The 22,387-nt window shown below is 44.6% G+C and overlaps 2 protein-coding genes across 13 annotated transcripts in view; both read right to left on the bottom strand.

Moving 5' to 3' along the window:
* LOC144724060 (RELT-like protein 1) overlaps positions 1 to 10,622 on the bottom strand; it is a 52,130-nt gene extending 41,508 nt beyond the window's left edge. For 5 of the 9 annotated variants that reach the window (XM_078602899.1, XM_078602900.1, XM_078602901.1 and 2 more), the window contains exon 1: positions 9,629 to 9,975. The gene's annotated coding sequence lies outside the window, so the exon portion shown is untranslated. Of the gene's footprint in view, positions 1 to 9,628; positions 9,978 to 10,496 lie in introns of those variants that run through there. The other 4 variants (XM_078602907.1, XM_078602905.1, XM_078602908.1 and 1 more) reach the window with 3 other exon arrangements.
* Positions 10,623 to 16,047: 5,425 nt separating this feature from the next.
* Positions 16,048 to 22,387, bottom strand: part of ARHGEF17 (Rho guanine nucleotide exchange factor 17) — a 130,600-nt gene continuing 124,260 nt past the window's right edge. For all 4 annotated transcript variants that reach the window (XM_078602895.1, XM_078602897.1, XM_078602894.1 and 1 more), the window contains exon 23: positions 16,048 to 22,042. In XM_078602895.1, the coding sequence (XP_078459021.1) occupies positions 21,801 to 22,042 (242 nt within the window). In that variant the 3' untranslated portion in view covers positions 16,048 to 21,800. The remainder of the gene's footprint in view (positions 22,043 to 22,387) is intronic.

The raw sequence follows: 22,387 nt of genomic DNA, 5'->3' as shown, positions 1-22,387 counted from the left end.
ACCAGCTATCAGCTCCCAAGAACCCTCCCCAGTACATAATCTGCTGTGGTCTGTCCACTGCTGGATAGAGGCCTCCTCCCCCACCCCCCCCCCCCCTAGACTGTTGAAATACCGCACCACACTCGTGCTACAGTCTGCAACGTAATTGTGTAATGATACTGTGATGGGTCCATAAATAACGTGGCCAAACAGACTTGTGCTGCAGTGACTTTATGAAGTAACAATTATATAAGCGCGTGTGCGATATCATATTTCTCACGTGGCATCACTTGTTCTGGTTCCGCTCTCTGTTTTTCTTGATTGCTGTCCTGTATTTCACTTCTGTTATTTTGATGAGCCAAGTCACCCTTCCAAAATGAGACTATCCTGGCCTCTCAAATTCTCACCTGGTTAAATATATACTTCAGCGTAAAGAGTATATGTTACCATGCACGTGATGCGCGTGTCGCACTGTTTTTTGTGCAGTGTCTTCACATGCAGTTGTGTTTAGATGTTGCATGAATCAAAACTGAATTGCACAATTACGAAAGTGTGCATATAGATCTTGACTTAAAGCTTTCGTGACTGCAGCAATTCATATTCTTTGGTTCTTTCGGTAAAGTCACCTAGATATTTTTTTTCTTTTCCTGATGACGACCGCTAGGGTTGCGATCGAAACGTCGTAGTTTTTTGTTACTTTTTGTTATTTTCTTTGAACCTATCTACGTGACCTTACCGATGGACCCACATAATGTGCATATAGCTTTTGCAACATTGTACACGGTCGAAGCATTCTAATATCCATAACACGAGGAGCAGAGACAACAGACGAGCATTTAAATAGCACCAAGGGAGCAGACATGCGAATAAACACACGTGCAGCAGTTAAGGTAAATAGTCCTTCATGGGGGAGTATCCATGAGCTGGGTCATGTTCGGCAGCTCTCCGATGAGTAACGATTGGGCTGTTAGCTCACTGTGCCGTTCCTCCACACACAATGCAAAGACAAAGATCCCCCATATAGACTCTTTAGGAGACTGATGGGGCAACGGCTGTTGGCGAGCATCTATTTCGGCTGGCATGGCATACGAAAGGGTGGTTTGTAGGCCCTACGCGTGGCCACCTTTGTCTCCCCAGTGCTGATGTTTACACACCGCAGCAGGTACTCTTCAAGGCTGGGTTGACCTCGGGTAGGCTCAGGACTTATTTGTGGCCAATGTTGTCTGCGAGCGGAAATCGACCTCGGATCGCCGGATTCTACTACACTTTCATTCCACAAGACAATGACCCCCCGTAGAGCCTTAACATACTATTCATGTTCTTTGGTTCTTTTGGTAAAGTCACGTAGATAGGTTAAAAAAAATAACAAAAAATTACGACGTTTCGATCGCAACACAAGCGGTCATCATTAGGTGGAGAGAAAATAGGGGTTAGCCTCTAAAGGCAAACTGTTGATAAAGGTTTAAAATTGGTGTAGCCCAAGTGTCAGCAGCATGGGCGGAGGAGCTGATGTTAATGTGAGGGATTAAAAAACGGTGCACCTCCTCCACATGTAGGGCGGAGAAGGTTATGTGAATGTGAGGGGGTTAATAACTGGTGAGCAATGGACAGTGCTAAAATGGAAACATTATAGCCAGTTATGACTTAAACTGGTTGATAACGTCTTACCAGTGATTGCTGAGTTTTTACCCATCCTCTCGGTTGAAATTGTGTCGATGTCTGTATACATGGATGGCTTCATGAACGAATCTTTGTTGATAGCCAGTGGGTTTGCAAGGTACCTTCGTCTTAGAGAAATCAATTTTGCGTGAGCCAACCGCATTAAAACAATGATCAGCCAAGGCCGAAGTATTGGTCCTACCATGTTTCAGATCTGCCTTATGCTCACGAACGCGGTCCAAGACATGTCGCTTAGTTTCCCCAATGCAACTACTTAACATACTGTTGGGGCAAGTGCTGTTGGCGAGCACCTATGAAGGCCGGCACGGCACACGAGGGGGTGGGTGGCCAGCACCACGCCCGACCGCCTTTGTCTCCCGAGTGGCGATGTTTATACAACACACCAGGTACTCATTTGAGTCTGAGTTGACCTAGGGGAGGCCCAGGAGCGGTTCAGATAATCGTCACTGGTGTCGGCCATGAGCGGGAATCGATCCTGGGTCTCAAGTTTCGTAGCGCAGCGCACTAACCGCAACACCACCGCTCCACACACACACAGGCACATACGCAAACACACACACACAACCTTGGCCCTTTCTGACCACGGAAAGCAGGAGACAATTTATTCCACTGCTACGGAATCATCAATCTGCTGGGAAAACGACTGTAAATCTGTTGGAGCTATGCCACGCATTTAATCCTGGCACAGTTTGGGGAAGAAAAAAACCGCACTGAGACATTGGTGCTCAATAGCGCGTCAATGCGACGTGTGCAGAAAAGAGGGCTAAAAATATATTTGAGAGCGGTAGATTGTGCGCAATGCATATATCCACAGTACGGTAAAGATATGCGCGTTAATGAATGGATTTAATCTTGCAAAACAACCGGTGACATTTAACCAATATCGACGTCAAGGTCAAAGTAAAGAGGTGATGACAGCCAATGCCGCTGATGCCAATCCCACCTCGCCATCGCTTCATTCACTTTTCCCATATTCCAAGACGACAGATAGTCTGACTTTTAAGTACCGCGCTGTAATATTGCACCATCTCGCTTAGATCTGGCTTCACAAGGCCATGAGAGAGATGTTGATTGCTTGGGGAGGCCTTCATATAGCAGTGGATAGAGTAAGGACAATGATGATTATATTCACCAACAGAAATACCAAAGCATGGTATTATTTGAATTCCATGTAAAGCGGTGGATTGTACCGGGCATTCAAATCCGCAGCCAACGGCAATGTTTTATTTGGAATTGTCTCGTGTAAAATAACGACCACTCAACTTAACAAAGAAAAACTCACATTCATCATCAACAGAGGTGACGTGTCAGCCTTTTCTTACAGTACAGTACAGAGAGGCAATGGAGAGGTTGAACGCTTAGCTCTATCTGAAATCTCAACGATAATATAACATTGCGGGCGCTGGGTGGAAGGCGACACGGGGGGTACTGTAATACCATGTTGGAGGTCTAATCCACCACTGCTGAGAGATCCAGCGTTTGAATCGGGCGGTCACCTGTGATTAAATTGGAATCTCAAGTTCAGTGAGATGATGGTCTTAGCTTGGTCACCACGATGGCAAGAAATATATTTCCTATTCAATGAGGATGTTTGCTTCATTTTGACAATTTCAGCATGAGTATAAGAACATGAAGATAATTGACATGCAATGGACATTCTGCCCAGCGCCAAACGAAAGATGTGACCCGGGTGTGGATAAAGCCACAGCCAAATGGATCTCAAAACCGGTTATGCAACATCAATGTCCGGGGCTATGCTCTGACAAAATATGATTTGTACGTTCCTTACTGCCAGAGTTCTGAACGGAAATGTCTTCATCTCATGTGATGCTGATAATGCAATTTGCATACCAATTGGAGACATACCAAAACATATATAAAAAGGAGTGTTGAGCAATAAACTCAAGGTGAGCAACGTGAAGTTGCTCATTTTACAACTCTAGTGACTTTACATTCTGTACATTCTACAACTGGTGAGTGGTGAGCGTGGGGTTAGGTAGAGGGCATGGGTTTGGGTCAGGATGCAAAGGGTAAACCAATAGTCGGCTCCTTCTCTAATCAGTCCACACCCTGTTAAATGCAGTTTAAATCTCCACCACACGAGCGTTAAATACTGTGAGTTTACATCGGCCCTAATAAGCGTCATTGGGCATGCACAAGCGTGTTACGAATGCGACGGCTTGGATTTATGCATCAACGCAAATTGGAAGAAGATCCAAACTGGATTATTTGTCATCGGATCGGAGTGTTAATCTAGGATTGTTCCAGTTCGACTTCTACAGAAAGCTGCGGGTGCTGTTCCCCCCCCACAGTAAAACGTGTTAGCTGTGGTTGTGTTTGCAAATTGTTATTAGGAAACGGAAAGTCGTTCCTTTTTGAGAGGTGGTTCAGGACAGATGCACATTATCAAATCAAATAAAGTTGCATTGGCTTGTAGTCCGCACAACAAAGCCTGTTGTGATGGTTTAACATTTAAAACAAGATAAACGTATCAAGCTTACTACGCTCCATAAAAACAAGTATTTGCTTTGGCCACAATATAATGCATGTTTTTGCAAGGTGTCACACGAATTGGGATAGACCGTCATTGTTTCTCATGGTAACAAAACGCTTCCTTTTGTTACAGAAAATTAATAACACTTTCCAAGACCTCCATTAACACATACTTATTGTCTCTGTGGGCTTTCGCAATGTGTTATAAGGATTGTTGTACCCTGACTACCAAAGCTCTGAAGTGTTGCTATGTCGTAAAAACCATGGCATCTACTGCCAAGACTTAACACGGGGCAATGTCCAGATGCACAGCCAGCAATAAATGTCCTATCAATGAAGCTCTCAACATGGTTAATTACATCCCCAGAGATCAAGGATGTTACAACACAATGCATGTCGCAGCACAAGCAATCAAACGCCACTGTGTATGTGTGAAGGCCCCTTAAACAAAAGAGGTAAACTTCCACCCCCACCGAAACTCGGTTTGTTTGTTTTCTGGTTGGGCATAATTTTGGGATGAAGCCCAACCTTTCCAGGCCTACTTCGCATTTTAATCGGATGTGTACAGATGCACGCATTCGTTGATTTAAAATTCTTATACTGGTAGGAACCTCATGGTTACACCAGCCCACAGGGGATTATTGTGTCCGTCCGTCCTGCATCCAAAAATGGGAGGGGTGGGGCTGGGTGGGTGGGGAGGGGCTGGGTGGGGAGTGGGGCTGGGTGGGGAGGGGCTGGTCACCCCGTGGTGCCCTTATAAAACTCAACGTTTAACCTACTCACGCCGGCTTGTGCCCGCCCTCACAGTCGGCCATATTTGCGGAATACACCACGCCGCCGTTGACCCTGGCCATTGACCGAGCAACCCAACGTTCCTACCAGCTCCCTCCGCAGGAATGTGTTTTTGGCCACATGGAACATAATGACAAGATCACATTATGACAAGAGTACCACTGTCCTTTAATGACAGGACTACTGATAGCATTTAAAATCACCCGTCTAATATCTAATCTATTCCACTATTCGTGACTCATGACTTGTTGTTACAGTTAAGTACGGTATATGTCAGAGGCAAAACAATTAGACACAATGCAAATGAGGCAAATGAGAGATGGCTCAACCAAAAAAAGATTCATGTAGTGAACTAGATCGAGACCTCAACTCGTGACAATTCATTGAATCGTTGTGATGAGCAGGAGATACATCTCTTCTTGCCCAGTACGGTATTCAACTTCATGAAGTAACATCAATGGCATTCCATAACAGGGGTTGAACATGGTTGTAAAGTCTTTTTTTATATCATTAATGAAGCTTCACACTCATGTCTGGCAGCTTGGTACAAAAATAACCTAACCATGTTTTATGGGTTGTTTCTTCTAAGATACCCTCCAGCCGCTGCTCCTGACACGGTGATCTGGGCTTGACGGCTCGAATATGAAATGGTAAAGTTGTTCCTCTGCAACCTACATCAAGCCATACGAAAGACGAAGAGCCGAAGGGGCCGCAGTATATGAATGTGTCAATGTGTGTTCAGAGTTGTAACTTGAATTGTACGCAGTGGCTGTAAATGACATGATCGAGACCACAGCGAAGGCCAATGCGGGCATCTCAAATTGTTTCCGCGTCGAGCAATGCACCGGCAATTTATGAAAAAAATAATTCCACACCGACTTGTGAGAAGACCCCCAAACACCCCAACAATGGCAACAACCCTCATCGTTGCTGAATCTTTCCTCCAAAATCCACATTTCAAAGCCACAATGTTGTACTCTATTTACGCCATCACCAACCGGTCACGGTAAAGTATAGTCAAGTAACCACCGCCACTCGCCCCCCCCCAACATTGAAAATCCCTCATCCAGCAGTCGATTGACAATAAGACCGTACAAGAATGTAGTTTTTGTTTTCATTACACTACCACCGGTATGTACTACATCCCAGTACATCCCGTAACAATCACTGTGAAATTGTGTACGGCCAGCCCTATCGTGAACTCAATTTGTTGGAATAGGGCCTCTCCAATACGGTTGTTGTTGTTGTTTTCTTTCTTACCATACTTCACCGCGCTGGTCAACGTGTGTTGGTGAAAGAAGGGGGGGGGGGGGCTAGTGTGATACGGTATTTTATTTGGGTACTTGTCATGATTAAACTGGACTTGCCGTGTGTGTATGAAGAAATAAGAATACGTTTTACCCTTTCTGGCAATAGAACAGGAGGTGTTAACATGGTCAAACAGCAAATAGAAACCTTTTGCAAGGAATCAAGTCTGCATGAGCCACACACGCAGTTGTGGTGAACATGCAAACAAACACACCCCACTATGTAACACGATTTGTGTCCCTGGGTTGTAAGTGTTATTTTCTAAATACTTATGCCTCAAAAGTATAGAAAATGGATATTATTCCCCACAAACTTTGCTTTTGTGACCAGGACTTTATGTGAAAGAATGACACAAATGCACACGTTTTATCATTGAAAATAGGTAAATTTCAACATATCACTGTCCTGGTCATAAAAGCAAAGTTTGTGGGGAATAATAGCCATTTGCTGTACTTTTGAGGCATAAGCAATCAAGTCTGCAATAAAGTTTGTCTGCATCTTCACCACAAGTACGTGTTGTTAATGCGAACATGATTCCTTGCAAAATGTTTCTATTTGGCGTTTGGACATTTTAACACCACCTGGTTTATTGCCAGAGGGGGTAAACCATATTCTTATTTTTGTATACTTTAATACTACATCATGGGACCTCCTTTGCCAGTACCAAAATATGGGAATAGATTTTCCCCTTTTTTCTGGCAACAAAACATGTGTTAAAATGTTAAAACACCAAACTGAAACCTTTTACAATGGATCATGTCTGCATTAACCAAATACTTGTGGTCAGAATGCAAATTTAAAAAAACATACTCTGATAATAAATTAATTGTCCTTGAAACGGATTGGTCCACACCAGAGACAGCTTTCTTTGTAGCCTAGTCTCAAAAGGTGTCAGGTCTAACACCTGTTTTGTTAGGTCTGTTTTGTTAGGTCTGACACCTTTTGAAACTAGGCTCCAAAGAAAGCTGTCTCTGGTGTGGACCAATCAGTTTCAAAGACAATGCATCTATTATCAGAGTGTGTTTTTTGTTTGCATTCTGACCACAAGTATTGTGGTTAATGCAGATATGATTTCTAGTAAAAGGTTTCAGTTTGGTATTTTAACATTTTAACATCTGCTTTGTTGCCAGAAAAAAGGGGAAAACCTATTCTCATACTTTAATACAAACAAAAAGGTCCAATTTTGCCGTGTATGTGTCAAGTATGTTCTTGAATGGGAGATATTGCGTGTTCGCCCCTGGAAGCTCCATGTAGCCAAGGCAGAACTTGTCAGAACAGTGCAATATTGGACGTGCACATATTAAAATTGCGCACTGCTGTATAAAGATATAAAAAAAATCCCAATTAAAACCAAGGCAGCATTTGAACAGCACCCGGGACATAGCTTCCCTTTAACACGAGTCTACTACAAATACACAGTGTGTATGACAGGCATTGTTAACACTCAGTGCAGTACCCTGCAGCACTATGTATTAATTCCAGCAGTGTACTGTGGTACACATGGATTGTGTACACGTCCACTTCATCCAGCAGTGGAGTGACCAGAGCTGTACACACAAATACATGCAAAGGTCCCCCGTATAGCCTAAATATACTTTTGGGGCAAGTGCTCTTAGCGTTCAACGTAGGGGGAGTGTGGAAGGCGGTGGTGGTGGTGGTGCTGTGGTCAGCAGCACCACGCCCGGCCGCCTTTGTCTCCCCGGTGGCGATGAGTCGACCCAGCAGCGGTGCTCTGATAGGGCACGTCACTGACGTCAGCCGTGGCTGGAGGAATTGAACTCAGGTCGCCGGGTTCGTAGGGGCTTACAAATACAGTACTGTACACACACACACACAATATACAGGATAATCACATGCACTGTACTGTGTACATATATACAAAGACAAAGATCCCCCGTGTAGCCTGTAACAGGCTGTAGGGGCAAGTGCTGTTAGCGAGCACCTACAGACACACAACAAAGATCCCCCGTGTAGCCTGTAACAGCCTGTAGGGGCAAGTGTTGTTAGCGAGTAGCACCTATAAAGGCACACGAGGGGGTGGGTGTACAGCACCACGCCCGGCCGCCTTTGTCTCCCCCAGTGGCGATGTTTACTACAACACCGCAACGCCAGGTACTCATTTTAGGCTGAGTCTACCTAGGGGGATGTCTGGGATAGATTCAATCAATCGTCACTGGTGTTGGCCGTGAGCGTGAAGTTGCATACATGCAGATACACACACGGGATGTGTAGCAATGTTCAAATTACAATACTACAGTGCTTATTGAATTAATGCGAGTTAACTATATTTAGACCCCCCCTCTCTAAGCATGTGCTGCAAGTACAGCAGCAGAATGCCACAATCTCATCCAGCCACCAGCAAAACCCCAGATTTATACATTAACAGAATATAGATATTTTAAAACAGCACATCTATTGTTGTTGTGTCACATGCTATGTTGTTGCCCACAACACGGCACTGAGATTCATAATGCAGCAAGCATCTGATGATGATGCCGATTAACATTGATGGGAGATGATGATTTTGATGATGATGGTGGTGGTGGAAATTTGAGATGAGCGTGATTATCGTCAACATTATCATCGTCGATCGATCGTTTTCAATCGACTGCCAGTGACTGAGATGGTACATTAACAGTAAGGCGATGAAGACGATACTAACAGTGGTGGTAGTAGTAGATACGGTTATGGTAGTAGATTAAATATGACAATGGCTGCTGAAGACAGTGTTGGTGAATTATAGTGATAGATGATGATGATGGTGGTATTGTAAAATGATAGATAGACAATAATGCTCACCATCATTACCATGGTATTGCACTGAAGTGAAACTAACTAAGAGTAGCATACGAGGACGGTGGTGGTGGTGTTTATTGGAAGAACAATGAAATATGAAGATGTAATGCTTCCATATATGGTTTTAAAAAAGGTCGAGATTATAATGGTGACAACTTGTGTGTGTGTGTGGGACCCTATTAGTTTTACAATAGTGCATCCCACCTCAACAACAAAGACAATCGCAAGACGTCAATATTCAAAAGCCATGATGCCAACACATGGCCCATGATGCCAACACAGGGCCCATGATGCCCACCCAAACAAAGGCAAAGACCCCCCGTGTAGCCTGCCGGGGCAAGTGCTGCTAGCGAGTAGCAACCCACACGAGGTTGTTGGGGTGGCCAGAACCACCACGCCCGACCGCCTTTGTCTCTCCCCCCCTCCCCCAGCGATGTTCACAACAAACCACACCAGGTACAAATTTGAGGCTGAGTCGACCTAGGGGAGGAGGCCCAGCCAGTACCGATTCAAATGTCTCCAGTGTCGGTATCTCAGACCCGCGTTGTGCCCACCACACACCACACACACAGCAACGTACCTTGTGACGTTGCTGAGCCCCATGGTGTTGTGTACAGGGTTACAAGAAGGTTGTTGTATGGCAGCAGTAGCAGCAGTAGCAGCAGTAGTAGCAGCAGCACACGATGTTGTTACATGAAGGAGGCGAGGACGTGGTTGTGTGTGTGGTACGTGGTGTGTGTGGTACGTGGTGTGTGTGTGTGAGTGATTGTGAAGCCCGTTGTGGAACTGGACGGAATGTGAACTGCACGGAGAACATTGAGGCCGACACGTGAACACTCCCCACCCCAACACACACAGATAAAGACAAAGCTCCCCCGTGTAGCCTCAGCAGAATGTCGGGGCAAGTGCTGCTGGCGAGCGCCGATGTCGAAAGCCGGCAAACGACTCGAGGGGTGGTCACCAACAACGATGTCAGCCCGCCCATCCGCCTTAGTCTCTCCCCCAGTGGCGATTTGTGTTTGTTTTGGGGCACACAGCAACCCGCGGGTGCTCCCTTGAAGCCGAGTCGTCCTCGGGGGGGACGAGGAGGAGGTTGATGGTGGTGATGATGATGGTCGTCAATCGGTGTTGGTGTCCGTGAGTGGGAATTGAAGCCGGGAGCAGGGAGGGTGTGTCGGTCACTCGCTAAAACTACCGCTACACTCACATTCACGAAGCCAACACACACACAAGACACAACAACACACACAACAAAAAACACACACAACAACACTCATTCACGAAGCTAACACAACAACAACACACACTCACGAAGCCAACACACACAACACAACAACACACACACACTTAGCCAACACACAACAACACACACAACACAACAACACACACACACTTAGCCAATACACAACACAACAACACCACACTCACGCACACGCATTTCCACGTACCCGAGTGTACGTAGCAGGAGCCACCAACAATCCCCTACAGCCCGCCTTGCCATCACCACCATCACCATATCACCACCACCATAACCATACCACCATCACCACCACCATCAATGCTTCTTCCCCGGCAGTCCCCCACCTCTACGCATGCCGAGGTGGTGGCACAACCAACCCCAAAGGGGAGCTCTTGCGCCCTCTACCGTTCGCCTGCCTCGACGAACACAAAGATTCTCATTAAGAGCAAGCAAGAGGCGTTGGAATCCGTAACTTTGGTTAATATGATAATTGGGTTTTTACCCTTTTATCTGGCAACAAAACTGACACCTTTTTTTACAAGGAGTCATGTTTGCATTGACCACAATACCTGCGGTCGGAATGCAAACAAAAAAGACAACTCTGATAATGTATGCACTGTCCTTGAAGTTGATTGGTCCACACCCGAGACAGCTTTTATTAGAGCCTAGTCTCACACGGTATTGAACCAGAACACGACTCCTTGTAAAAAAGGTGACAGTTTTGTTGCCAGGGTAAAACCCCAATTATCATATTTTGCTACTGGTAAAGGAGGTTCCAATGGTGTAAATGCTTACCCCGAGCTCTCATACTCTGATGGTGCATTGTATTTGAGTTGTGCGCCTTTTGGCGTCATCTGGTCCAACACCATGTGAGACTAAGGCTATAGAAAAGCTGTCTCGGGTATGGACCAATCAATTTCAAGGACAGTGCATACATTATCAGAGTTGTGTTTTTTGTTTGCATTCCGACCGCAGGTATTGTGGTCAATGCAAACATGACTCCTTGTAAAAAAAGGTGTCAGTTTTGTTGCCAGATAAAAGGGTAAAAACCCAATGATCATATTTTGCTACTGGCAAAGGAGGTTCCAATGGTGAACTCTTTGGCTCTTTCGGTAAAGTCACGTAGGTAGAAAAATAAGTAATATTTAAAAATACTTTTTTTTTAAACAAGCTTTAATGAAATGTGCCGTACGAGTAATGGCAGAACTCCACGACTAGAGGAAGTGGCCCGAAGCTTGCCATAAAGTAAGGGACCGTGGGCAATGACAGCCAACGTGAGTTGCGCATGGACAATTAGACCCAAGCCGAAACATAACATAAAAAGATGGTTTACATTACTTAATTTAATTTTCAATGATAGAATATAGTATTGTCATCAGTATGACATAAGTATACCAAGTTTGCAGTCGATACCACATTGCGAAGTGGGTTAAACTTGAGTTACAATATTTGAGGATACGACAACAACAGAGTGAGTTAATAGAAAGCGTCTAAAAAGATTGTTTAAATATACCACGGGGTGACCAGCCCCTCCCCACCCAGCCCCACCCCTCCCATCCCCCATTCGGCCCCACCCTCCCCACCCAGCCCCTCTCCACCCCTCCCATTTTTGGATGCACGACGGACGGACGGACACAACAATCCCCTGTGGGCTGCTGGAACCAGGTGGTTCCTACCAGTATTAAGTGTTCGCCTGAACGTGCAGTCGGGAAAGTCTCACTTGTCCCCATGTGTGCCGCTGGACGGGAGGTGTTTTTTTCCATTGGGGGGAGGGGGCTATTTTGGGGACGCACCGCCCGTCATAATGAGCAGCGTCACGCTGTGCGAGGCTTGCAGGTAGTGGGGGGGGGGGTTTCCCACCTTCGAGTAGGGAGGATGGGGAGGGGGCGATGGGGGCCCAGGACGGCCGCCGATATTAAAGGGTCATCGAGTAATCCCATAGTTGTCAGACCCGCGCGGTGTAAACCCCGTGCTCTTGTACAGGGAAATTAAGTTTTCAGGTCCGGAAGGCGCACAGACATTTTAATACGGGCATATTTTTTTGTGTAATTATTTGTGTTTCTCCCTTGTGATGGGAGGTTGTAGGATGCACTTTGATATTTATAGCGGCACGGGGTGCCCGATGAGGTCTGAATTGGTCTGTAATAAGGTAGGGCATTGATTAGGGGTTCACATGTATGTCATGGTGAGTGTAGTGGTGAGTGCACAAATGGTGAGTGTACAAGTGGTGAGTTTAGTGGTGAGTGTAGTGGTGTGTAGTGGTGGTGTTTGTCTTATTTGTTTGTGTTTCTCCCTCGTGATGGGACGTTGTCGGATGAACGTTGAGATTGATAAGGGGCACGGGGTGACCAATGAGGTCTGAATTGGTCTGTGATGAGGTAGGGGGCACTGATAAGGGGGTTGACGGGTTTGGAATCGACCACAATAACAGTGGCCCATTGTCGTCTTTGCAGACCATTAATCGACGGAGTTGCAGACAGTGATTGTCCCACATTAATTGCTGATGCTGCTGTAGCTGTGTTGGCAGCGACGCATAATTAACAAACACGGCAACATTCGTCAATGCACACGATGTGCTATGAAGAAGTGCCATTGTCCGAACGTCGCCTATTTTTATATATTTTTCATTTTCCCCCCTCCCCTACTAAGTGTTATTGACGAATGTTTTTGGGAGGTTTTTTTTGTATTTGTTTTTGGCTCGAAGGAGGAGTGACAATGAGCAGGATGAAGTGCCATCTGCGTCGCAAACAATCCAATTGCCCCCCTTTTTAAGGGAACGGCGGCTCACAATATTGCGTAAACACGTGGTCGGGTGTCGAATCGAAGTTGTTTAGCATCCAATGCAGCAATCGCACCGAGGCTCTACCTATTAAAAATAGTAGGGCTTCGTGTGAAATCCGGCCCTCTTGTGTGAGTGGAGGTCTGGAACGAGCGTTGGCCGCGCGTGAAAACTACACGTGTCGTCGTGTGCCCGTTTAGCTTTCCATTCCGTCACAATGATCGAATGGCTTCGGTGGATAAGGTAATTAAATAGGGTAACGTAATGTTTTTATATCGTTTAATTAATGGACCCGATTTGAAATCGCTATATCTCTGAAATTGGGTCCATCTTTTTGAAACACCCTGTAGAGGGATTTTTAATTGCATAAAAAAGGCCTCGTGATTGTTTTTAATAACTGCCCCATAAATCTGCGATGGCATATTCTATTTGTTGGTCGACAGTAATCTGGATGGGTACTCTTGTGAAACATTCCACATCTGATGTCCACTCATTGAGTTGGTTAGTTATTTTTGTAAATGCGTTTGCAATAAAGCACATTGAAAATTATTCATTTTTGAACATGCTCTTAGTTTAAACATGAAATCTATATATTTTTTTTGTAAGAAATGTAGGCAATTGGACTACACGTATGTACTTTAATTGCACGTCAGGTTTTTTCTTTTCTTTAAACAAGTCGTTCGCATCCTTGGTCTGATCATCACTGGATGCAAGGTCCCGTGATGCCACAATCTGCAGTTCGATCCACCTCTGAGTCATCCTCTTGGCTGTTCCCTCCGTTGGTTCCCATGTTGTCACCAGTCTCATCCATCACCATAATCCATACTATTAGTTATGTGTCCCACCGAAGCCCACTTAAACTTAAGTCAGCATGATGTTTATAATTTGCATGTCTCTAAGTATTATTCCATTCCCCCAGCTATCTATTTTGTCAGGCCCCTTTGCCTGTTTCAAGTCCAAGTTCATCGTTATCTCCCTCTGTTATTTTGCCCATGACCACCGTTTTTTTATCTCCTATAAATAAATAAGCCTCATTTCCCCTGGACGCCTCCGCTGTTCTGTACAGCATATCTTGATATGAGTTTGCATATAGATGCTATATAAATACGAAATGTATTATACTGTATACATTTTATTCCCGGCATGCATCTCTCTCTGACTATGTGATAAAGGATTACTCTACAGCTTTTGTTGCATCGTGCTGTATTGTCAGATTTGACATTTCCAATCCATTTCATGGCAGACAATAAGCACATACCGAGCACCTTCATTTGAAAAAAACATTTTATCCTGCTCTTACATGGTTATTTGATGTTATTTGATAGTTTAATAATTTTCATCCTAGTCCACATTCAATCATTTGCACTATACGTATGTTGAACTTCTTTCGCACCGTACATAGCCAACCGTGCCGATCGGGGGTGCAGGGGAAGGACAACAAACTAAACACAAACAGCAGTTCTAAATAAATGAGTTTTCCACCTAAATGCAAAAGTGCATAGCTCCAGTGGCTTCCTAATATCGGAAGGAAGAGCGTTCCAGACGGCCGCAGAAGCGCATCTGAAAGCACACGATGCAGTAACCGTCTTTGTTTTATTGATAGCCAACAGCCGCTGCGAGGATGACCGGAGTTTCAGTGATGGTTTATGCTTCTATACGGTAAATACATGCCCTTTTGTGATTTTCGTTTGTGTCGCAGCAATTCTTTTTTGTTGCGAAAATGTTGTAAATCATTTTGGGTTTCCCCCCATTTATTTTTAGCCCCACATTGTGGCCTTTATTCTATACAGTTATTTTATCATTCTCTTTAGTTCATAACCTTTGGTTTGTATAAGGGCTATGTTGTCAGCAAATTCGAGATGGTTAATGCTCTTACTATTCAAGGCGTTATTTTTTCATTCAAATTTTCAGAAAATATATCGTGTCGCTGTGAACAGCCTTCAGGCAGAGTCTAAAGAAGATACATGAATAGTAAACACCATTATGTATGGCTTTTGTAGTTGATGAAAAGGCATTTGATTCAGCAAACCTGATGCCGTGAGCCAGTCTCACAAATGTGGCCGGATTTAAACAAATACCACAATAAGACCATGTATACAATTGGAGTAGCGACACTAAGACTGCACAGACAACACATCATCAAGAGTCAGCTAAGTATACTCTCAGGCGATGCATGATGACACTTTCAGCAGATGGACTAATTTTGTATCAGCCCATGATCTTTTCTGCAAATTATTGTCAAATTGGCTTTCATTCAGATCTTTGCATGTACTAGGCAAGTAACAACCCCTTTCATCTTCTTGGTTCTTTCGGTAAAGTCACGTAGAAGGGAAATAATAAAATAATAAAAACATAATAAAATAATTCTGTCGGGAGACCTGGTCTTCACCTGAGGACGGCTGCTTGCGTTGTGGCCGAAACGTCGTGAGAATTATTTTATTATGTTTTATTTTTATTATTTTATTATTTTCATTCTACGTGACTTTACCGAAAGAACCAAGAAGATGAATCCCTGCAGTCACGAAAGCTTTAAATCGAAAACAATCCCTTTGTTTAAATGTATTACCATCACCAAAATGTATGCAAGGAGAATCTGCCTATTATTTTGGACTTTTGTTAATATAAAGAATGCGATTGTCCAAGACGGATACAGAATAAGAAAACAACACATTAAATATGAGAAAACAATAATTGATTCTTGAATCAAACCATGACCCTGAATCATGACCAATGCTTCTAACTGTGCGTGTCTTTACAAAGCCAGCTTTCACACTGACCCTGACCCCATATTTGTGTTAAATTCTACTGTATTAGTCTGTCAGCTAAACGTACAAAGCAACATTGTAATGGAAAAACACACTCGGACAAAGCTTATCACACAGCGTCTAAAATATCATCAGCGACGCTATTTACTCGCTGGGTGCAATCAAAAAATACGAACACGTAGAAAGAAAACGCAATTACACACACACACACCCCGTCAAGTGGTACAATTGTGTGAATTTTAATGAGGGAACGCCGTGTCATTTAACATGGGGGTGGACACGGCACATCGAAACGCGTGCACTGTGGGATAGCTTTAGAGCCACTACCTTTGGGTCGCGCACCCGTAACAGCACAAGCTCGCGTGACCGTGGCAGCGACGCTCAGAACGCAAACACACAGATTATACGCCAAGGTGAGTATGCTGCACACATTTATACACAAGGTGGCCCAAACTAATGTCCACTCAAAACGCTCAACACTACTGCAAAGGGCGGCGGAAATTTAAAAATTTTGAGGCATCAAAAGCCAGGGGGGTGGTTGTCGCAATGCAGAATGCGTGAGATTAAGTATTCTGCAGGCTGGCTGATGTTCAATAATAAATTACAGCCTTGCCAGACTCATGATGGTAAAATCCTCCGCAAGCTATTTGGTCGGAGGGATTTTCTTGAACTTACTTCACCGTGCTGGTTCAGCTATCACTCGCTACTAATGTTAGCCCTAGGTTGGGTGCCAACCACCGTGTCACCATTGCACATGATGTTTAGTGAAGGATTTAAATTAAATATACATTTTGTCTCAAAACATTTTTCGGCAAGGGCTCAATCATATGATTACATGATCAACAGGTGAACGAGACAAAACCATTACGTTAACTTTCTTATTTATTCGCAACTGTTAAGTGATTTAGAAAATTTAGTTTTTTTTGTAAGGAGCACTGGTGTGAAAGCGTAAGTCTGGAATATATGGCTCAGATAAGAACCACAATCAGGCACACTTGCTGGGTAGCGGGGCGGTAACATGTAGGAGGAAATACAACAAGTAGTATACTGACGTGCTAATTGTATGGAGTGTGGTTTGTCTCTGGGCGAAAATTATCAACTAAATCTAAACTAACCGATATTTTGTTTTACTAGGTAAAGCTCACTGAGCTACGTAGCTCTTTTTCAGAAGAAACCTGGCCACAAATGAAAGATCAACGAAGAGGGTAATCACGTGGAAGTGTTATAGCAGCCAAATACTCGAAACACATGCTTCTAAATGTGCAGGGAAAAACCGGAGGACCCGGAGAAAAATCCACGCGACCACGGGGAGAACATGCAAACTCCAAATACACAAGTGTCAGGGTTGGGATCAAACCCACGACCTCCTGTATACCAGGTGAGAGAATTAACATCCCGCCACCGCAGCGCAAGTCCTCCTCTCACGTGCAAAATTACTCATATAGGGAATTGTCAAATATCCCATTCGTGATGTGCATTCAAAAAAACTCCTGGAATAGATTCTCTCCTGGGTATTTTTTGGAATGGATTGTTTTTTCTTCTTCTCCAATACACACAATCGTTTCATGGTCAAGAGGTCATCACGGTTAATGATGACCTCTTGACCTCGCCACTGCTTCCATTGTCCTGATAAGGGCCATTTTTAAAGTGTGAATATTAATCTGTGCCACCGTGTATGAAACGTACATGTACTCAAAAATAACAATGTTGTGTTCAATTACATTCATATCCACACTTCTGCAGGGCTCTTATAAGCATCTTATGTACAAACAGCAATATCAATATATACCAATATATACAATGTCGGACCGCTGTTACTTATACTGAATGTACGAGTAGCATCATGACATAATATGTGCACTGATCTAACAGAAAGTATTTACAAAACTTAATTACTGAGTAACCTATACTGTGAAGCTAAAATTATTGTCGTAAGGCACTGTAATGAAAGAAATGATCGTCCTGAAAAATTCAACAACCGATGCTCAGTCGACAAATAGCTGTATTAAATGACTGCAAATATGCCGGTCAGTGTTATGGATATCCTTGGGTAAACTGTTAAATCGTTAGTTATACGATGACATGTCTTGATTGAACAAGTTGTCAAATAGTGTTTGATTCATGAGCCCATCACAGCCAATGCCAAGATTGCAGTTTTATTTATTACAGACCTTTTGTCAATTCACTGATAGATGAAGGCCTTCCATGCCGAGTCAGCCATAGAGGTTATTTGACCATTCTTCACCACACTGACCAGTGCAGCTTGGTGATTAAAATTAATACCCACTTTCCAGTGGGGCATATCCGAGCCGTGCCAACACGGGGCCCTCACGGCACAGCCGGTGTGTTCCACTGGCTATTTGCCGTGCCAAGCCAGAACCCAACTGTGATACGCTGGCCTCACAAGCACTCTGAATTTGGCTCAGGGGCCAAGCAGGGCCAGAGTGGCGTGGTTAATAATTTTCATCACATGGTGCATCAGTCGGTACACTGGATTGTATGACAATAGTGGCACGGCTCGGGTTCTGCAGTCGAAAAACAACCTAGCGCTAGTTGAACCACGCTGGGCTGGCTTTAGCAAGGCCTCGGGTCAGTGGTAGAGTGAAAAAAGAGGTCAAATTATCCCATTTGTCAACTGATAGTGAATTTAAAAAACAATGCTAGCATCCTGTAAATAAAGATAGAGCGATTGTTGCGTGCAAATAATTTCCCAACGCCAGGTTTTTCAGTGCAGTGCCAAACGTTCTCCCCTCTGCCACTGTTGTGTGTGAGCTGTGTTGCGAGAGGAGTCTTTCACAAATCTCTGCAATATAAATACGCCCTTTTTGTCTTAAATGCGGTGAAAAATGTGGGGTTGAGCATGAGATCTACCAAACTACGATTGTAAAATATAAATCCACTCAAAATGAAGTGGGTGGTTGAGTTGCGAGGATAGATGTGACTTAAAGAGACTGTGTCCGTGCTGCAGCCTTAAAAAATAAAATACTGGACCGATCACGCAACGCATGCTATATGGGCAGAACGGCTATAATAGATATTGAAAAAAAAATGAACAACAAAAAAACTTGACTGTGCGTATAAATTAGAAGTGTCAAAACGAAAGTGATGAGTATAAAACAAAATGGAAAAAAAACGCCATCGTACTACATTTATATTTTCAACTCCGTTTGAATAAGCCGCGATGAGCCTTTGGTTTTAAACGCTCGGTGACGTTGACTGCTACGCTGTCGTGTAGTGGGGGGCAGGCTATGCACAGGAAGGGATCATCGTCTTACAGGTGACGCACAGTCAATCCAACGTGACAACAGCGCTGACACCGCCGCACACTAAAAATATCCCACCGTGTGCACGAAGTGCCTACAAAAATCAGGGCTCGTTTAACCCATGCGCACGTAATTGCAATCTCGCAGGGGCTCCACGGCTTGTGATTAAGTGCTGTTGATGTCGAGACAAAAAAAAATACATGTACCGTGAATAAGGTGTTAAGTGTGAATTTGAAACCGACACATTTTCGGTGTGGTTTTCAATGATAATGATCCACAGGTTAAGGAAATGTGATTTTTCTTTTTTATGAATGCTCAAAATAGTTATCGCTTAAAACAACATTTATATAGTTTCCTGCGATACAGAATGAATAAAAAAAATACGGAAGATTTGTCTACAAACAGTAATGTTCTGGTCCGAGACAAAACCGTTTCTGAATCGTGAATGTTCTCAAAAATATCACCTCAAGGTTTTGGTTATATTGTGTTTTCAAAAATGGCAGCCAAAAAAATTCGAAGGGTAAACTTTCTATCACACGATTAGGCCATGCAACTCGTTTGTTCGTAAATATGGCGACCGCCGCATTCCGTCGATCAAATTGCAAGCCCTATTTTTTTTTTTTCCACAAGTCTATAAAACGTGTAATTTGCTTAACACCAATTAAACAAACCAAAAAAAAATCAGAGGTGACGCATACAAGTCAAAGTAAATCGTTTTCCTACTGTAAATGTGTCTCATCAGCATATTGCACAGGAAACGGGATGACATCTGCCAGGGCCACAGGAAATAGACTTACAAATCAATTAAGTGCACTCCATTGACAGCCGCGGAATACACAACCTCAGTTAGTGTCCCCGGTTATAAGTAATAAAAAAGGCAAAACGTATAGCACTATAAACTCTGTTCTGCCTCAATTTTGCACGTGATTATTACCAAGGTGTTTCTTAGCATAATTTCTTGACAAGTTGACTGAACATTGGCACAGGTTTTTGAGATTGTTTTTTACGTGGACGCTCATTGTAGCCTGCATCCCCCCCCCCCCGAGCCGGCATTGTTCGATAGGCTTCGTTAACATTGTAGAGCTTCAAAAATTGGGGCCAAATGGGACACGCGGACTAAGCTTACAGTAGGACGCAAACCTTCATATAAATAAATACAATTTTGTGGCGATGCAATTTGGACTTTACGAAAATGAGTTTGCATCAAAGGCAGGACTTGTTGAATATATATTCCAACGAACCAACCAGGGATTTTGAGAAATCGGTCACACCTGCGGAGCAGTGTTGCAGAGACGGTTGTACATCCGTCAACACTTCTATTAACACGTTTCTAGCAATGTTCACGTTTTGTCATGAAACGAGCATGCCGGATGCATACAAATTTCCACCTGTCATCCTGAAATGTGCGCAGCGTAGCAATGTGCGTGACTTTCCATCGCCACAACTGAATTCCACTGCTGGTCTACTTTCTGAAAGATGCACACAATTTGGGCTGTTAAACGTTGTATACCCTTGGGCAGGTGTCGGTCTTGCTTGGCAAGCATTTTGTACCACTTAAGGGCCGCTTCCCATGCCATGGATGCTCAAAAAAGCAACGTTCGTTCTCTCGCCACCATCAGGAACGCCGCATGACAAAGCGCCGCCTGTGGTAGCGCCAAATCTGTCCGGGTGATATCATCATGCAAGCTTGCGAACCCGGCTGCAGGGCGATGTCCGATTTGAGATGGTGATACCACAAACGCAACCTGGGTTTGGCGTCACATTTAAGGAAAAGGTTTTTGCCCAGGCATGCTCGACGCCGTAAACGGGGACAAACGTTGGCACGTCTTCACATCGACTTACTACCCATGCTTTTTAGCCGCATGCGTGTACGTGGCTATCCGAAGTCAAGATTCTGACTTCAGCTTTCCAGGCTAGAGAGACACACACAAACGTATATTTGATCCAAATTGTATGGTGATTGCGCTGAAAACGTGTGCAAGGGTCGAGGAATGCGGTGTGTTGGTGGTACAAAAAATAATGACATTTTGGGACCCCCTTTTGTCACCTCCTTGCAACGTATTTGCTGTACTGCCTCACACGGCCCACTCACTGCCTTTGACGGTGGCTGTCCCACACACATGGTCTTAGCACGAGCCACCAACCCTGCCTTCAAATTTGCCGGATTAACCAGTACCACCCCCCCCCCATCCCCGGCCAAAATCATTCTTCACTTATTCAATCTCACCATCGTGTGGTCCCTCTTTTCTGCCCTGTAGCTTACTCCTACCTCCTCACTACTTGCAAAAAAAAAAACATTCTTCATTTTTCTCCAAATCTCCCTTCATGTGTGCAGTCCCCCTTACTCGAACATAATCTTCAGATGCGAATCAATCCGGAGGCTTCATCTATCCAATTCATGTTGTGTTGTGACGTACATCGTTAAGGAACGCACATTGGGTGCAAAGGTGCATCGGAACGTCTCGCTTTGTTCCGAGCACCGCTCAAAGCCTGTGTCCGGTCCTCTAACCCCAACAACTTGTGCCTTCCCACCCCCACAGTGCTCTCCGCCACTCATAACGGCATCAACAAACCAAACAAATAAAACAATAAATAACACGACGACGACGACGACCGCTGCGACGTTCTCACAGCGGGGGGCTGCCCGCTCGCCCGCCCGCGCCGGACCACAGTAACAGCTGGCGCTGCTTGTGAGAGCCGCCCGATCAGACGCGCCACAGCAGCAAGTGGTTGGTGCTGTCATCCCGCCCGGCGGATTCGTTGCTTCCGCTGAGCCGGAAGTCCTCGTAGCCGTCCCCGCCGCTGATGACGAGCGTGCGCGTGCGAGGGGGGGCGGCGGCCTGGGCCCGGCGCCGCGCGGAGCCCTGGCGAGCCCACGTGTGCTGCTGCTGCTGTTGTTGGTGGTGAGGGTTCACGCAGCCTCCGTCGTAGATGGTGCCCAGGCGGCCTGGGCAGGGCCGTCGCACGAAAATGGGAAAAACATTTTGACGATGTGAGCGTCGTCGTCGTCGTCGTTCGGTGTATGTATGTTGAACTTCTTTCGCACTGTGTGTAGCCAATCGGAGGTGCTAATCGGTGTGAAAAGCGTAACGCGTCGATTCGTCAAGTGAACCGGGACTCTTTGTGGTCACGCTAAGATTTTGAATGGTGCCGTGTGAGAATAAATTATTATAACTTTGTACGCTCGTACTTTGTTGAGGCTGATGAGACCGACAAAACTGTGCAAATGGCACGGAAATTGAATGAGGAACATTACAAATGAGACGGTTAAAACCAAAGGGCAAAACGAATT

Source organism: Lampetra planeri, chromosome 19, assembly GCF_965212315.1.
Source record: "Lampetra planeri chromosome 19, kcLamPlan1.2.h2, whole genome shotgun sequence".
In the NCBI taxonomy this organism is placed as follows: domain Eukaryota; kingdom Metazoa; phylum Chordata; class Hyperoartia; order Petromyzontiformes; family Petromyzontidae; genus Lampetra; species Lampetra planeri.
Note: the sequence above shows the minus strand (reverse complement) of the source record. Positions and strands in the feature narration are given on the sequence as shown.